The sequence below is a fragment of the Sceloporus occidentalis genome, unplaced genomic scaffold (assembly GCF_023333645.1).
Source record: "Sceloporus occidentalis isolate IW3139 unplaced genomic scaffold, rSceOcc1.0.p SCAF_3, whole genome shotgun sequence".
NCBI lineage: Eukaryota > Metazoa > Chordata > Lepidosauria > Squamata > Phrynosomatidae > Sceloporus > Sceloporus occidentalis.
The window spans coordinates 194,969,194-194,986,936 of record NW_028316983.1 but is presented as its reverse complement, the minus strand read 5'-3'; the positions used below and the strand labels follow the sequence as shown (position 1 = coordinate 194,986,936).

Here is a 17,743-nt window from a genome sequence, read left to right as displayed (position 1 = left end):
TTCCCATTAATTTATGACCTACTTAAGTTGAAAGTAACAAGAGGACTTAGGTTATACAGGGCACCCTCCCCTTATACGGGGGATCTGTTCCGGACCGCCCCCCTGCCCGCCCCCCGTGTAAGGGAAATTCCACAGATGCTCAAGCCCCATTTAAAACAATGGGGCTCGTGCACATGCTGCAGCATGGCACATGCGTCATGTGCGCACACACCATTGCCTTACACACCATTGCCTTTTATGGTGAGTAGCTTTCAGCGTAAGCTGAAAGCCGTGTAAAGCATGACTGCGTATGATGCGGGCACACTGTAATATCAATATGAACCTCTTTTAAAAAACATGAATGTTAACAAAGAAATTGGGAGAAATTGACAAATTAAAAATGCATAGACAAAACTAGCAATGTGATCTACTACAGAGGAGGACCCACTAAGCCCAGAGGAACTTACTTTTAAGTAAACATGCATGTAGAAGCATTGCTTATTACTGCACTGAGCCTGTTTCTTTCAAGCGATTTTACAAATGTATCTGGTGACTTAATATTTCTTTTCAATGTGCATCATTGATTGTCAGTTACAATCAGTAATGGGTGAGTAAACAAAACCTTTTTTTAAAGGACATTTTATCCAGTGGCAAAAAAAGTACAATAAATACATGTGTTTTTTCATAACATGGCCTCGAGGAGCCATTCATTTAACTTCCTTTTTTAATGTAAATGAGTTAATAGAAAGAACAGAATAGAATAACAGAATTAGAATTCTCTGAAGATGCCAGCCACAGATGCTGGCGAAACGTCAGGAAGAAAATTTTCTGGAACATGGCCACATAGCCCGAAAAACTCACAAAAATCTAAGAATTAGAATTATTTGCTTTACTGGTATGCATAAGTTTTAATGGAGACCAGCAAAATACACCAGCTCCTCAGCGGCTTGGGGGCATGGCATATGCATGATGCATGCTTCTAAGCTGTCAGGAAGCAGCCGTGAAGCCACCGGCTGTTTACATTACGGCAGCTTTTCGGTGCTCTGGCGATATGGTGTTTGGATGCCACATGCCGCAGGGGCACCGAAAACCTGTGGCAGTGGTGGAAAGGGCACCCCTTTTCTGGTGCAAAAAGGAGTGCCATTTTGATGCTTCTTTTTGTGCTGGAAAAAAGCCAGATTGGGGCCATGGCGTTCGGTTGCCACAGCCTCTATCCAGTGCTTGACACACCCCTATACGGCTGTCTGTTTTTGGCCCTAATAGGACTTTTTATTATTCCCAATGATGTCAATAGAACTATTGAAGAAAAAAGTTACATTTATTAAAATTCATACGTTTAAAGCAATGAAGGAGGAAGCAATTGGTAAAGCATAATGGAAAAGAAATGTAGAGAACTGGCCATAACTTTTAGCAGCAACTTTTAGTAACACTTAATAACTTGGTATTAAGTAAATGTAAGAACTAAAATTTTGTTTGAGAGATCTGAGAACTCTTCTTTTATTTTAAACATAGTGGCAAGTCCAGCAGGATTCCCAAGTTTAGAAATTCATATTATTATTATTATTAACCTTTATTTATGAAGCGCTGTAAATTTACACAGTGCTGTACATACAATATTTTTAATTAGACGGTTCCCTGCCCTTGGGCTTACAATCTAAAAAGACATGACACAAAAGGAGAAAGGAGTGGTGGAGGGAAACGGGATGAGGTCCAGCAGTTCCTCTCTACCTCCGAGGCCTGGACCAAGATCTTTTGAAAGATCTTTCATCCTCAAGCCCATTGCCTAATATATTTGTTTGTTGTTCCCCTCTGAAAAATGGGCCCCACACTTTGGGAGCAAGTCCAGAAAACGAGCCCCATACTCTGAGGGTGAGTCTACAAAAATGCTTCTGCAAGATACCTCCCCCCCTCAGCTCCTGCTTTTCAACAGATTCCATTGTCAGACAGGGTCCCAATCCCTAATTTTTCAAATAAGTGGGCGCTTCCTGTACAGCAAATGTAAGGTCCCCCTTCCCTCACATTACCAGTAGGTACAAAGCCGTAAGATGAAAATATTGTTGAAAGGAGGAAGACTGTTTTCTGTTCTGTTATATTTCTGGATGAATATGTTACGTTACTGAATCAAGGCCAGCAGGTCAATTCCTAAAAATATATGAATTGTGAGTTGAGTCAAGTGAGTGTGCCATTTATTGTGGAGTTGAGTCCAACTGAGTCACCGAAGTGACATGAATACAACTTGAGTCCACAACACTATACCAAAGGCCTCCTCTGCACCTAAATTGGCTCAGGAAGAAACAGAAACATGCTGAGAAAGCCTCACACACCCCTTAGAAGGCATTTGGGGGCAAAACATTTTTTTTTAAAAATGCAAAAATTTGTTTTGATTTCTAGGGGGGGGGGGGGGCATCAGGTTAGAATCAAGATTCAAAATGACCTGAATAGACTAGAAAGCTGGGCCAAAGCTAACAAAATGAAATTCAACACAGAGAAATGTAAGGTATTGCACTTAGGGCGGAAAAATAAAATGCACAGATATAGGATGGGTGACACCTGGCTGAATGAAACTACGTGTGAAAGGGATCTAGGAGTCCAAGTAGACCACAAGTTGAACATGAGTGAACAGTGTGATGCGGCAGCTAAAAAGGCCAGTGCTATTTTAGGCTGCATCAATAGAAGTATAGTGTCTAGATCAAGAGAAGTAATAGTGCCACTGTATTCTGCTCTGGTCAGGCCCCACCTAGAATATTGTGTCCAGTTCTGGGCACCACAATTCAGAAAGGACATGGAGAAACTGGAGCGTGTCCAAAGGAGGGCGACAAAAATGGTGAAGGGTCTGGAAACCATGCCCTATGAGGAACGACTTAGGGAGCTGGGGATGTTTAGCCTGGAGAAAAGAAGGTTAAGAGGTGATATGATAGCCCTGTTTAAATATTTGAAAGGATGTCATATTGAAGAGGGAGCAAGCTTGTTCTCTGCTGCTCCAGAGAACAGGACCTGGAACAATGGATGCAAGCTACAGGAAAAGAGATTCCACCTGAACATTAGGAGGAACTTCCTGACAGTAAGGGCTGTTCGACAGTGGAATGCACTCCCTCGGAGGGTGATAGAGTCTCCTTCCTTGGAGGTCTTTAAACAGAGGCTGGATGGCCATCTGTCGGGAATGCTTTGAATTGGATTTCCTGCATGGCAGGGGGTTGGACTGGATGACCCTAGTGGTCTCTTCCAACTCTATGATTCTATGATTCTATGATTCTATGAAATCACCTAGAAAAATTAATTATAAATGCATGCATACACACACACACACACACACACACACACACACACAGAGTCAAACGTCTGTTATGAATAGTAAAAATGTTGTTAATGAGAGCTAGCAAGGAAGGACTAGAAGATGAAAATAAGTTAAAGTGAAAACACAATCTCAAAGGACATCCCCAAAAGACCTTCACACAGGAATGGAAAACAAATCCAAGAATGACTGAAAAGAATGTCCCTTAAGAAAGGCGTTCCAAAACTTAGATTCAGTGAGATGCAGATTTGTTTGCACAACAAGGGTGCTGCTGATGATCTTAATATTCAAATAGTCTCTTATTAGAAAAAGGCCTTCACTTAATGTTAAAACACTTCAAAATGTTCCTCTACTGATTAAACCCAGCCCCTGTTTTTATATCTTTTTTTTTTTTGCTAGAGATAAAAGTAAGTGATATAAGCTTACACTTACTAAGATAAATGGGACCCTTTGCTAGAATACATGAATAAACCTCCTTCACCTCAGTTGCATCCTTATTTCTGTATATGCTATGGAAATATGCCACAGCAAGGTTGGAATTCTAAATGCAATTACTGAGAATAAGTCAACTAAACATAGTGGTATTTACTTTCAAGTAAATATCCTTGTGACTATACTTTGTCCCTTTCATAAAGAGGTCTTTAGATAAAATGAAACTGGTGGAAACTCTAGGCTGAAGTATATATGTATTCAAAGTATTCAGAGTATCTCCTATGTATTGTTCAACAGTATTATGCAAGGAAGTGACTATTACAATATCTTGTATCAGAATATGGGCTTAGTCACTGGTTGCTCTGTAAAAAAGTGGCAAAAATTAAATTAGCTGTCTTTGACCTAGGCCTGGTACAGACCACCCAAAAAGTGCGGTCTGCTGACACCCTGATTTGCTCCGTGAGGAAGCTGCAGCAGACAAACTGCACAGCTTCCTTGTGGAGCAAAAAGAACCCGCAAAAAGCAGGTTCTTTTTGCAGTACCATAATGATGCTGCAGTGCACCAATGGTACACTCGCAACATCATTATGGTGCTGCGATGTGCAGATGCTAGGCATCCGTCACGTCAAAATGGCAGCACCCATTTGTACAGGGTGCCACCATTTTTATGTACAGAAGACATACTAGGGTTGCGGGGCATCTGTAAGCGACGCCCCGAGACAACCCTAGCACGTCATCAAGATGTGCCATGAGGCCCGTCTGTACCAGGCCCTAGTTCGCAAATCATGTTAAGCTTGTAAACCATGCATCCACATGCAGCCTCTTTCTTCCCATTTCATTCTCCAGGTGGCAGAGCAACCAAAACTGTGGTCAAGTGGTTCCAAACAAGCTAGGGTTCATAATATGAGAGTAAACCCAGGTTTAAAGTTTGCTTCTAAAACTGACTTGTTTGGAAACATCAAGCCTTAACTTCCATTTATAGATAATGCAATATATGCTTAAATGTTTGATTGTAGCTTCTTTTCTTTCTTGAGTAGCAATGTAATTGTGCTACTATTTCAGCATTGCAAATGGGGATGGATAATGTGTGCAGTTTGCTAACTCCTAAGCATTTTTAACACAAACAAAAAGTTTCGAGATAGCCGCCTCTGTGTGTGTGTGTGTGGTTGTGTGCACGCGCATGTGCAACATTGCATTTTTCTCCAAACCCAGCAATCTTGCACAACTCCCCTCCAACAAAAACCACATGGGGTTTTGAACAAAACTACTTTTGGAAGGGTTGCACCCAAAATGGTTATATTGGTTGGAGTGAGTGAGAAGGAGGCTGTTTGCCATTGTAGACATTGTAGACAAAACCAGGAATTTGGGGCTTCATGATACCTATAAATGTAACTAAGATGAACATATTCAATTCTTCAGTGAAAAATTATTTGAAATGTTTGATTTTAAAATTCTCATTGCTCCAACTATTTCGTGTAAACAAACTAGTAGACTCTGGTTAGTTGTTTGCCATGATAAAACTCCATTGCAGTCATATTGCTTTCTATCAGTTAACCTTTCAAAGATTTGTTCAATAAATTTATGTTAGATGAGAAGAGTCATTTTCAAAAAATTACCCTATCAAATCAGTTACATAAAAAGAGCTATTTCATGCCTCGAACAGATTTTATATAACCATCACTTTAGCTTTTCTGGCCTTCGATCAAGCTGTGAAGTGAAATTATATTAAATAAATATGGAAAGATTATCTCTTAGTCCTGTGCTATATAGTGCTTTGCATAATAATGAGAAAGCACAAAAATCACAGTACCAGGCATCTCTAGAAAAATAAATAGGCATGTTTTATACTGATATGCTTGTTTATTTTTTTCCTCTCTTTTTGCATTGATACTTTCTGAAATTTCTCTCATTTGGGGCAAAGTATGTTCTTACTCATATTAGCAAAATATTTTGAGTAAAAACTTTTCTTTTAAAGAATGTTTTTGTTTGTTTGTTTTTGGTATTATTGTTCCTGAGTATGGCGGCTGTGGTATGGAGGATGGTCTTCTGTTCCAATGGGTGCCAAGTCCAAATCTACTCTGAAGCCAAAAGAACCACAAGAAGGGATTGCAAAAGAAGGGAAGCTGTCAGTCAGTATCTGTATATTAAAATGAACATATATAGAGGTCATCTAGTCACAGGCTTCCCACTATAGCAAGATGTGCTGGTATCTATTTCAGTTTGAATAAATTCTAAATTTGTAGCAATACACCCACAAACATTATACAAACCTTGTGCTCTTTTGTGTCATGCCCCCTTTCCAGACCCTGGTCAGGAGTATAACACAGACAGTAAGGCAGACTAAGGAGCTTATCACACAGAGCCCTTACCATGGGCCTTCTAAAACGTGAAGGTGTGATCGTCCATTGCGCTTCCAAAATGTCATTGAGGCATCCTGCTTCTCTCCCAAACAAACGTCAAAGTGTTTGTGGAGAAGCCATTTTTTGAATAATGGAAGATTCCATTATTCAAAAAATGGCTTCTCTGCAAACACTTCATTGACGGGAGAGAAGTGGGACACCTCAATGATGTTTTAGAAGTGTGACAGATGATCATACCTTCATGCTTCAGAAGCACTTCAGGAATGTTTTGCCCACAGTAAGGGCTCTGTGTGATAATCCGCTAAGAGGGTAGCATCCCTAGTTCTCAGGGCTGAGGGACAGAGCAGAGAGACATACTCATGCAAGAGAGAAACAAGGGTACCCCCTCCCTCCAAAGCCACAAAGCATAGCTATAACCCAGATAATACCTATCCCAAGTGAATACAGATAAGAAAGAGAGGAGCTTATGTCAGTCAGAGTGTATTTATAGGAAGTGCACTGAAATCAGGCAACAACTGTGGGAGTTTACTAGAACATAAATATCCCAGCCTTGCCTCTAGACGGTCATTGCTGACAACCAGCCTTTCTGGAAGTTGTGACCTGCTTCACTCTTGACTCATGTGATTTCAAGAGCTTTGAACCTTGCTTCGTGGACTGACCTTGATACCAATGCACCTTGCATGTGATGCCTCTACCGATTGGCTTCTCCTGCTGACTTGGACTCATACTGGCTTGACCCTCTGAACTCTAATTACTGGGCTGGAAGCTCTGGTAAGGCAGCTTTATGACCCTACTGCAGGGGTAGGCAACCTTTTTGGGGCGGGGCCGGGTTGCTGTCCCTCAGGCGACTGGGGGGCCGAAGCCGGGGGTGGAGATTCGACCCTCCGGGGGCGGGGCCGCATGCCAGGGGTGGAGCTTCCACCCTCCGGGACGGGGCCGCATGCCGGGGGTGGAGTTTCCACCCTCCGGGGGCGGGGCCACATGCCACGGGTGGAGCTTCCACCCTCTGGGGTGGGGCCATGTGCCGGGGGTGGAGTTTCACCCTCCGGGGTCCAGGCCTCCCCATCTTTGCAGGCCGCTGACGGGGCCCCAGGCCCTGTCAGAGGCCGTCAAAAAAGCCTCTTGGAGGACCCCAGTGACGGCACCGGGCCTCCTGGAGGCCCGCTGCCACCGCTGGAGCCCTGTTGGAGGGCACCACCGACGGCATCGGGCCTCCAGGAGGCCCGCTGCCGCTGCCGGAGCCCTCAAACAGGGCTGCAACGGCGGCATTGGGCCTTCCAGAGGCCCGATGCGGCCATCGGAGCCCTCTTTGAGGGCGCCAGCGACGGCATCGGGCCTCCAGGAGGCCCGATGCCCTCGCCGGGGCCCTTGAACAGGGCTCCGGCGGCTTCAGCGGGCCTTCCAGAGGCCCGATGCGGCCGTCGGAGCCCTCTTTGAGGGCGCCAGCGACGGCATCGGGCCTCCAGGAGGCCCGATGCCATCGCCGGGGCCCTCGAACAGGGCTCCGACGGCTTCAGCGGGCCTTCCAGAGGCCCGATGCAGCCGTCGGAGCCCTCTTTGAGGGCTCCCTCGGCCGCATTGGGCCTCCTGGAGGCCGAAGTCTCGCGCAACCTTGTTTGGGCGAAAAAATGGTGGCGCCCAGCGTGGCTTTTTGCTGCTATGGGCGCCGTTATTTTTTCGCACGGCGACAACCGCCCCCGGGGGCCACAACGAAGGCCTCCGGGGGCTGGATCCGGCCCGTGGGCTGGAGGTTGCCGACCCCTGCCCTACTGCATTCCTTGCCCTGGCTGACTGCTGAGAGAGGTCATTTTGTCATCTTTTGGGAGGAGATGAATTTTCTCTTTTTTCATGGTATGTAAGAGTTCATCAAAGCTTTTGGCTATAAAGTTCCCAGACTAAGCTTCCCAGACCCTGAAATTTCAGGACCAAAACCTAAGAACAAGGGATGGCCCCTGGGACTGTCATAGCCAGTAAGTCACTGATTATGCCCTTCAGCATAATACTGTATTTTAAGTTGCTCTGAGCAAGCAATGAAAATAAACATAGAATCGTAGAATCATAAGTACAAAGTCTAAGAAGTGAGAAAATATTTCTATATTTGGAAAATTTCCATGGTCTGATCTGAATAAAACAACTCAAACTTTTCCCATTTCTGTTTTAATGTTTTCACGAAAACTGCTTTTAACAACAGAGGATAGTTTAAATTCAACCAAACAACATTTTCCAAGCAAAGTCTGCTTTTAAAGGATTCCTCCCATTATTGAATAATTACATGGGACACATTTTTTTTCTATACAACCAGATTGTGCAATTCTCCCTTGCTTCCACTGTTATCATCATTGTGATCTTCTTCATGATCATCATGGCACTAAAATGACCAAATGTTTGGGGAGGGGGGTTTAAATATAATAATATGTTAATGGTGATAGTGATGGTAGTGTTTTAACATACTGATAATCTTTTTAATGAAAATTCTGCATAAACTAAAAATTGAATAATGCACACTAAGAAACACAAAATAAAATACCATAAAATAAGACACAAAGAAACACAAAAATGAAACATAAACTACAAATTATACTACTACAATATTTGTAGTACAATATTTGACTTAAACTCTCTTTTCTGTGGTTATGGTATTTCCTAAATGGCTTGGGCCCAGGATACCTAAAGGACCGCCTCTCCCCGTATATTCCGCCTCGCACCCTCAGATCGACTGGGCAGCAGCTACTGAAGGTGCCTGGGGCTAGGTTAGCCTCCACTTCGCGGAGGACGTTTTCCACAGCTGCCCCAGCCCTTTGGAATGCGCTGCCCACAGAGCTCCGCTCGTCTACCACCCTGGCCCAATTTAGGAAGGACTTAAAAACCTTCCTATTCCAACAGGCATTCCCCGAATAGATATCCTGCGGGCCTCCCTCCTCTTTTCGTGGCCAAGAGGTTGGGTCATGGGGCTTTTTTGACTTTTTTCTATTGTTGGATTGGAGCTGTATAATTGTGTATTGGATGTTTTTATTGTACTTTTACTGTAGTTTTTATTGAGCTGTATTTGAAACTGTTTGTTTTTACTGTTGTGAGCCGCCCTGATCGAAGGAAGGGCGGCATACAAATAAAATTTATTATTATTATTATTATTATTATTATTATTCACTCTCTACAGAGTAGATGCTATACTTCATCCATTAATTTAACTCATACTAATTTTCAAAATCAATTGACACTGTTTCTCAAATAGTTGATCAGGTGTTTCAAGTCTTTCAAAAAAGTTCCTAACAATTTTTCTGTAATCAAAATAGACAAATTATCAGTCTATGCAAAATCACTCATTTTAAACAATCATTCCTCTTTAGTAGGGAATATATTATTCTTCCATTTCTGAATATATAATAATCTTGCAGTTGTAGCCATGTATTGAAGTATTCTTCTATAATTCCTTTCTAGTTGATCATCCATCACACTCAGAAGAAAAAGTCCAGACTTTAATTGTATATTATTCTTTAAAATTCTCTGTATTTGTACCCAGTACTCTGTAGCTTTTTCATAAATCCACCACTTATGATAATATGTCATAGAATCATAGAATCATAGAATCATAGAGTTGGAAGAGACCGCAAGGGCCATCCAGTCCAACCCCCTGCCATGCAGGAAATCCAAATCAAAGCATCCCTGACAGATGGTCATCCAGCCTCTGTTTGAAGACCTCTAAGGAAGGAGACTCCACCACACTCTGAGGGAGTTTGTTCACATTTCCAGCATACATTCAAAAATTGTACATCTTAGACAATTTTTCAGGTGTCATATACCAGTGATACATCACTTTATAGTTCTTATCATAACATAAAGTAAATCTATATTATAAAAGTAAGATCATAATATAAAGTAAATTTCAACCCCTTTAACAACATCGGTTCCCATTGCTCCATTTGTATATTATATCCACAATTCTTAGCCCATTTTATTGTACAATCCTTTATTTGTTAATTTTCCATATCCAATTGTAACAAAAATTCATCTGCTTATCACTGTATATAATTGCAATTCAAACTCTGATTTATTTTTCTCAAAACCATATTTTTATCCATCTTAAATCTTTCAAATAACTGTAAATAAGAGAACCATGAAAACCATAACCTTTCATCAAATATTCTTTTGCTTTCATTTTATATTCTCCATGGCAATTCTCCAACATGTCTTGGTACCTTAACTATTTTTTCTTTGCTTCTTGTTTCTCTTGTATAAAAGGTTTCATGTGCTGTGACCTGTAAGTTCCCCCATCTCCCATTTCCTTCTCCCTGCTCTGCAATTTCACTGGCAACATTTATCTTCTCCCTCTTTCCTGAACCCTCTTTTTATCATTATCTCTTTCTATTCATTATCATAAGCTACACTCATGATTTTCCTTCCCTGTCTCTTTCCCTCTATCTTTCCCACTCTTTCTCCTTTGTCCTCTCTCCAAGAAAACTTTGAAACCATGAATGGGGTCACAGTGTATCACAGAATGCTAAATACGAACTGTACATTATTTCTAAACAATTGTGTTAACTGACATCAAAAGGGATATTCAGAGATCGGAGATTTTAAATTTATCTATGTTAGGGAGGGTATCAGTGATAAAAATGAATGTGTTACCAAAAATGTTATTTCTATTTCAATCAATATCAGTTGTGACAAATGATTTAGCATTTAAACAATGGCAGAGCGACTTATCTAAGTTTATATGGCAAAGGAAAAAATCAAGAGTGAAATTTAAAATATTGCAAGATGCACAGCAATGAGGAGATTTAGGTTTACTTAATTTGAAAATATAGTTTGCCACCTGCTGTTTAAGGTGGTTTAAAGAATAGATGGTGCTTAGCAATAAAAGATTATTAAAATTGGAAGGTCCCGAGGTGGCAAGTCCTCAGGCGATTTGCCTCATCTAGGCGGGTGATTTGTGCTGTTTAGTATTGCAGTCTTTATGGTCATCTCTTTTTGCTCCACTGTTTGAACAACCTCTTCGCTTTAAAAAAAAAAAAACCTCAATAAAGAGGCAGTATGTTTTGGTTCATTTGTGGGCATCTTGCTTATGACATGGATTGTGGCATTAGATGTAGGTGTGTCCAATCCCTTTCCTCCCTCCATCCCCTCCTCCCTTTTGCATCTAGAGGTATTGAAATCCTCAGGTGATCCCATTTCACCTTAATTCAGCCTTAAATGACAAATTTGTCTACAACTTTGATGCTGTTGCTATAAATAAAATTTAAAAAAAGAAAAAAAAACATCTTAAGGTCTTTAGAACAACTGCTATGGTACTGTGGTGAATTTCTTTTATTTATTTATTTATTTATTGCTATGCATTTGCATTATTTCTAGACCACTTTATTGCAAAAATGCTTAGAAAGTAGTTAGTATGCCATCCACTGTTTAAGATTCTTTTTTGTGCTTTTTCTACCCTACAACATCCTTTTTGATTTAGGATAACAAGAAAAACATGTGGTGTTCCAAAGGCAGATACATCACACGTTTCTATAATGGTTTTATATTTGCTGTTTTATTTTTAATCCATTTCCTAATATTTCATGACAGCACATTTGCTTTTTTCACTACTGATATTTTCATGAACTACTGCCCAAGGTCTGTTTACTAGATGATTACAAATCATATCATTTTATGTGTGATTTTCTTTCTTTCCCTAGTGCATCATTTTGCAGTTTATTAACACCTGAACCTGATTTATGCCTAAAATAGACTTTTATAAAATCTACTCCATATATTTCTAGCCACATGTGCACATACACACACACACACACACAGCAAGTCCACCCCCTCAAATATTTTTTTTGAATATTTAGAAACTTAAGGCAAAACATTTACCTTGAGACATTCTTCCATTCTCAAGATCTGGATTCTTGATGAGAAATCTATACTATTCAGTAGTTCTGAGACTTCTTGTTCTCCACAAGAGCAGAGCAATGGAACTATAGGCAATGTGGGCAAAGCTAGCTAGCTCTCCCCTCCACCTTTTAACTAAGGGCCTGAACAAACAGGCCAAAATAAAGCTGCTTCGGGTCACTTTGGAGGTGTGTTGTTTAAATGATGCATGCGTCCTAAGAGGCCAAAAGCTGCGCCAAAACTGCGCTCCAGACCTTAGGACTGGAGCATGGCTTTGGTGCAGTTTTCGGCCTCTTAGGATGCATGCATCATTTAAACAGCATACCTCCAAAGTGACTTGAAGCGGCTTTATTTTGGCCTTCTGTTCAGGCCCTACATGTGTTTAATCACGATGATAATTCAAGATATAGTCATGTTAGTCTGTAGAATCAGTATGTAGAGAGATCATGTAGCACCTTTGAGACTAACTAAAGGAAGAAGTTGGCAGCATGAGCTTTCATAGACTGAAGTGTAGTTCCTTGTATGGATAAATAATGACTAGTTAGAGCCAGAGTGGTGCATGGTTTGAGAACTGGACTACGATTCTGGAGATCAGGATTTCAATTGCCTGCTCTGCCATGGTAACCCAGTGGGTGATCTTGAATGAGTCACACATTCTCAGACCCAGAAAGCCCATGAAAGGTTTGCCATAGTATCACCATAAGCTGGAAACAATTTGAAGGTACACAACAATAACAAAAACAACAATAACAAAGGTCCTTCTCATCTCCTTCATTCAGAGCCATGGATTTAATGAATTAAATTACACCGTATAACAATGAACACTCATTACATCTATATCAAAACTCAATACATAATATTTAGGGGAAAAACACATAAGAAAAATCACAGTCTGTTTAGGCAAATATGCAGAAGCTGAATAGGGCGGATTTGATTCCAAGTGCAGAAATGGACTGAGCAGGATACTGGATCTTGTTTCATCATTGGAACAGGACAATGTCCTCCAATATATCTGATGGATAATTTTATGGGGCAGAGCAAGTTGCATGGCACTGTCCTCTTAACACTTTGCAGTTGTGCCTAGCCCTCAGCATCAGCTGACTGAGATTAGAATGCTGTTGGTGACATACATTGGTGTAACCTGGGTTTCTAGCAACATACAACATCCTTGTGATATTTTTTATTATTATTATTATTATTATTATTATTAACCTTTATTTATAAAGCACTGTAAATTTACACAGCGCTGTACATACATTTTTTAGTCAGACGGTTCCCTGCCCTCAGGCTTACAATCTAAGAAGACACGACACAAAAGGAGAAGGGAGTGGTGGTGGGGAATAGGATCAGGTCCAGCAGATCGTCTCCACCTCCAAGGCCTGGACCAAGGCAGATGGACTGGAGGAAGGGCTTGGCTTCTTGATGGATGCTTAAAAGGAGGCTTCCTGGGTCAGAGAGGGGCTCACCTCTGGGAATGCTTCTCTAAACAATATAGTCTATAATTCAGTTTTGAAACTGGGTAGAGAAGTGATGAGGTGTGCATGTGGGGGACGATGGTTCCAGGAGTAAGGGGCAGCAAGCGAGAAGGGACGAATTCGGGAGGGGGCAGTGGTAGTCCTACACTGTGACAGGAGACCCTGACTACCAGAGCGGAGGGTGCGAGTAGGAATGTAAGGAGAAAGAAGGTCAGATAAGTAAGGAGGGGCCAACCCATGGAGGGCTTTCAAAGTCAGTAACAAAAGCTTGTACTGGATGCAGAAGGGGAAGGGGAGCCAATGAAGGGAGGAGAAAAGAGGAGAAACATGGTCAAAGCGGCAAGTGGATGTGTTAGGAGGAGGTTACAATAATCTAGTCGCGAAACCACTAGGGCATGGACCAGAGTCTTGGCAGTAGAGGCTGAGATTTAGTGTTGTAAAATGACAGAATAATTTTTCTCATGCCTAATGAATGGTGGGCAATAAAGTTATTGTTCTCCCTGCATGAGAAGTGTGAAATAATTGCAGCGTCTCGTCCCTCACAAAGGGCAGCCATCACCCATTCCAATCAGGGGTGCGAAATTTCTTTTAAAGTTTGTTGTTCCAAATTGTTTTATTGTTTTATGGCATCTTTACAACAAAACTTCAGGAGTGCAAGAGTGTGTTAATTTTCACACTCAAGTCACATGCAAATCTGTCTTACCAATGAGATGTTGAAATTGTGTGTTGCTGTTGTTTTTGCAATGGCTGTGAGCTTTGACATAAAACAATGAAATAATTCAGAACAATGAACTTCGAAAGGAATTTCCCATCCCTTTTCTTCATTTGCAAATGAACCATGTCAAAATTCTCACACCTATGCAATCATGTGGCACAAATTTCTTGGCTTGTAGATAAATCAAATAAAGGGACCAAGAAATCAGCAATTCGAACCATGATGAATAATCATCACTTTGCTAGCGATATTGTGGGAAGTGGTATTCAATACCTCATTGTCTGATAGCTAATCCCCTCCCCAGTTCCCACCCTGAAGTCAGGCTCCGAACTCCAAAATGTATCCATGTCTATTTAGTGGCTAGCTGAGGTTAGGGCAAAGGTGTCCAGGCAACATCGGTCTGCAGTTCTGCATACTCACAGAGATTGGGAACTTCAATGGCTGTTCTCTAAATTTATATTTATAAAACAATAGATATTACACAATAACATAAAAACACTTGACATTACAAAATGGTAGTGGTTTGGATCAAAGATATGTGAGAAGAAGAAAATGGCCATTCAATGAGCAGAACACACCTGGGGAATGGATACCTTTGGCTCTAACCCAATGTAAAAGGCTGTCTACAGAACCCTAGCATTTACACAACTGGCATCCTAAAAGGAATATAGCTGGATTTAAAGCAACCTTTCCTTTTCATTTTTCCACTTTATTAAGGAAAAAAAAGTGTTTTCAATATCACAAATATTTTAACTATGCAGATTTTTTAAAAACAACAACAACAACAACAACAACAACAACAACATAACTCTAAATTTTATGGTCAGTTAGAGGAAATTACAATTGACATCTGAGGTACATTTTGGTTTTACCATATAGTAAAAGGGATGAGAAATTAAAAAATAAATATAAACAATAGGGTACATCTTATTTGGTACTAAAAGTCTTTGTTGTTCTTGTTGTTACTGTGTGCCTTCAAGTTTCTGACTTATGGCAAACCTAAAGCAATCTATTAGAATTTCATTGGCAAATAAGTGGAAAAGTTTTGAAATTCCAACTCAAGAACAATGGTTGTTGAAATTATATGATTATATGGAAATGGATAATCTAACCCAAAGGCTAAAGGGGGGCGGGGTACAATGGAAGACTTTTATAAAATATGGGAACCACTGAAAAAAATTATGAAAGATAAGAAAATGAATTACGCAGTGATATTGTTTGATACATAAAGGAGTCTTTGTTTTTGGAATGATCTGGGTTAATAAAATTTAGAGAGGAAGAGTAGTATAAACACCACCACAAGAGAATTTAAGATTTGAAAGGGTGATATGAAGAAAGTTAAAAGACAATTTAAGTTCTCATATTTCATCATGAGAGGTAAGATAGGGAAGGAAAAAGGATGCTGACAATAAAATAATGTATGTATAAAAGCTTGAAAGAAAAATAAGGAAGTAATGAATGCTATATAATGTGGATATACGAATCGCAAATGTATGATTTATGTTGTTTTATTTGTATAAAATAATAAAAAGTAATGAGGGGAAAAAAGAATTTCATTGGCAGAATTTGTTCAGAGGGGGATTGCTTTTTCTCTGAGGCTGTGCAACATACACAAGATCACCCAGTGGGTTTCTATGGCGAAGAGGGATTTGAATCCTGGTTTCCCAGTGTCCGAGTCTAACACGCAAATCACCACACCATGCTGGCTCTTATTCTTTAGTACACAGGATACAACACAGTTTCTCATGGTAGTCATGAAGGGAAGAAACCTACACAGAATGAGAATATCTTGGAGGCAAAATGATCAAACTGTAATAAAACCACATGGCATTAAGAACAGAAGAACTGCTAGACACTGAAAAAAGCTGCCTAAGCTGCCTGAGGCTGTACTTTGATTTCTTGCTAAAGCTGGAACACTAAATTGGTTCTTACAGGTCCAAATCAATGTTCTCTCTGCTGAATCACATCAGCTCTCTTCTTCTGATGTTAGGCCTAAATCATGTATTTGTAAATCAAGCATATACATAAATTGTTCATTTGCCTTCTGCTTTGATCAGAAGCTCTCTACAAAAGAAGTCCTGATCACCAGTGCAATTCAACTAATCCAATAAGAATCTAGTATGTTTTTCAAGAGTAAGACTGATGGTCTCCCTGGGCACCTTTTACAAAATGGCTTCTTTTCTTCCTAGTCACCTGCCCATAGCTATTCAAGCTATGATTCTGGAAAGAATGAAAGCATGGACAGGGGTGTTGAAGATCTCTCTCTAAACCGTGGAGAGGAAGACGAAGATGACCATGATGATCATGAAGATGCTGAGAAGGTTAATGAGTCTGATGGAGTAGAAGCTGAACGTCTGAAAGCTTTTAATGTGAGTTGTACGGTGCTTTATTATGCCGGGTTGAATTTCATTTCTTTGTCTGAGGCTTTTGTTTAATAGTAGATGTGACAATAAAATAAAGTATATTAATTTTATTTTTATAAGGAGAACTTTGCCTTTTCATAAACATGTTAAAACATTTGCCTCTGCACCAAATGTAGGTTCACCAAATGTGGTGGTTTAAAGAGATATCTCAGCAGTTTGTTTTTTGTGTTTGTGTTTGTGTGTGTGCATGTTTTCTTAGTGTTTGGAGACAGTGGGGGAGGCTTGCACAGAGTCACTAAAGAATGTTCCAGTGATCAGCCATTTTCTATTATTTTTCAAATTTATATAATTTTGCATGACAACACATGAAAGGATTGTTCACAGCAGCAGAAGAGGAAGAAATCAAGAGTTCAGAACACAACGTAGCAGCCATAGTGCATTGTTAATAATCGACATAATGTAGTACCTATTTCTATAATCTGTGTTTTATTTCCCTCACAATTTCTATACACTAGTCTAACCTTTTCTTGTCTTTTTTTGTCAACCCTAATATAAAATCCTTGTTTGCTTAATATTTCTGACTTTCCATGAAAAAGCTCTCTTCACTGTGTTAAAACAAACCAACCAAGAAAAAAGTCTTCCTATCTGTAACTGAGACAGGAAGCTTAGAAAGAGAAGCAAGCACCCCTCCAAATCCTTCTCCTCTGTCTCCCTCTTGCCAACAGATGTTTGTCAGGCTGTTTGTAGATGAAAACTTGGACCGAATGGTCCCAATCTCTAAGCAGCCCAAAGAAAAGATCCAGGCTATCATTGACTCATGCAGGCGACAATTCCCTGAGTACCAAGAGCGTGCCAGAAAACGTATACGTACTTACCTCAAGTCCTGCAGGCGGATGAAAAGGAGTGGTTTTGAGATGGTGAGTTTTGATCTAAAACCCAGCCCTAGTTTCCATCAAAAAAACCCCCATATGTAAATCCATGACACTATTTTGTTTTCATTTTAGTGTCTCTTTTTATTTGCATTTTTTGGTAATGTCAGGTCAGAAGTTATTCTCCCTTCTTTCATACTACCTGGATTCTCCCTTCCTTTTGTTAAATACATTTGAAATTACTTGGAGAATATAGCTTACAGTTATGTCTAATATAAGTTAATCAAAAACAAACAGCAAGATAAACTATAAATAGAGCTACATGCAGGTTTTTGTTCATGTTTTTGTAGTCATCCAGACACCTACTGGTCTGTCCTACTGGCCTGAATC

The 17,743-nt window shown here is 40.3% G+C and overlaps 1 protein-coding gene across 3 annotated transcripts in view; it reads left to right on the top strand.

Annotated features, from left to right (window-relative positions):
• NOL4 (nucleolar protein 4) overlaps positions 1 to 17,743 on the top strand; it is a 192,735-nt gene that overhangs the window by 140,560 nt on the left and 34,432 nt on the right. For 2 of the 3 annotated variants that reach the window (XM_089517246.1, XM_089517248.1), the window contains exons 7-8: positions 16,311 to 16,490; positions 17,210 to 17,401. In XM_089517246.1, coding sequence (XP_089373372.1) covers positions 16,311 to 16,490; positions 17,210 to 17,401 — 372 coding nt within the window. The remainder of the gene's footprint in view (positions 1 to 16,310; positions 16,491 to 17,209; positions 17,402 to 17,743) is intronic. The other variant, XM_089517247.1, reaches the window with a different exon arrangement.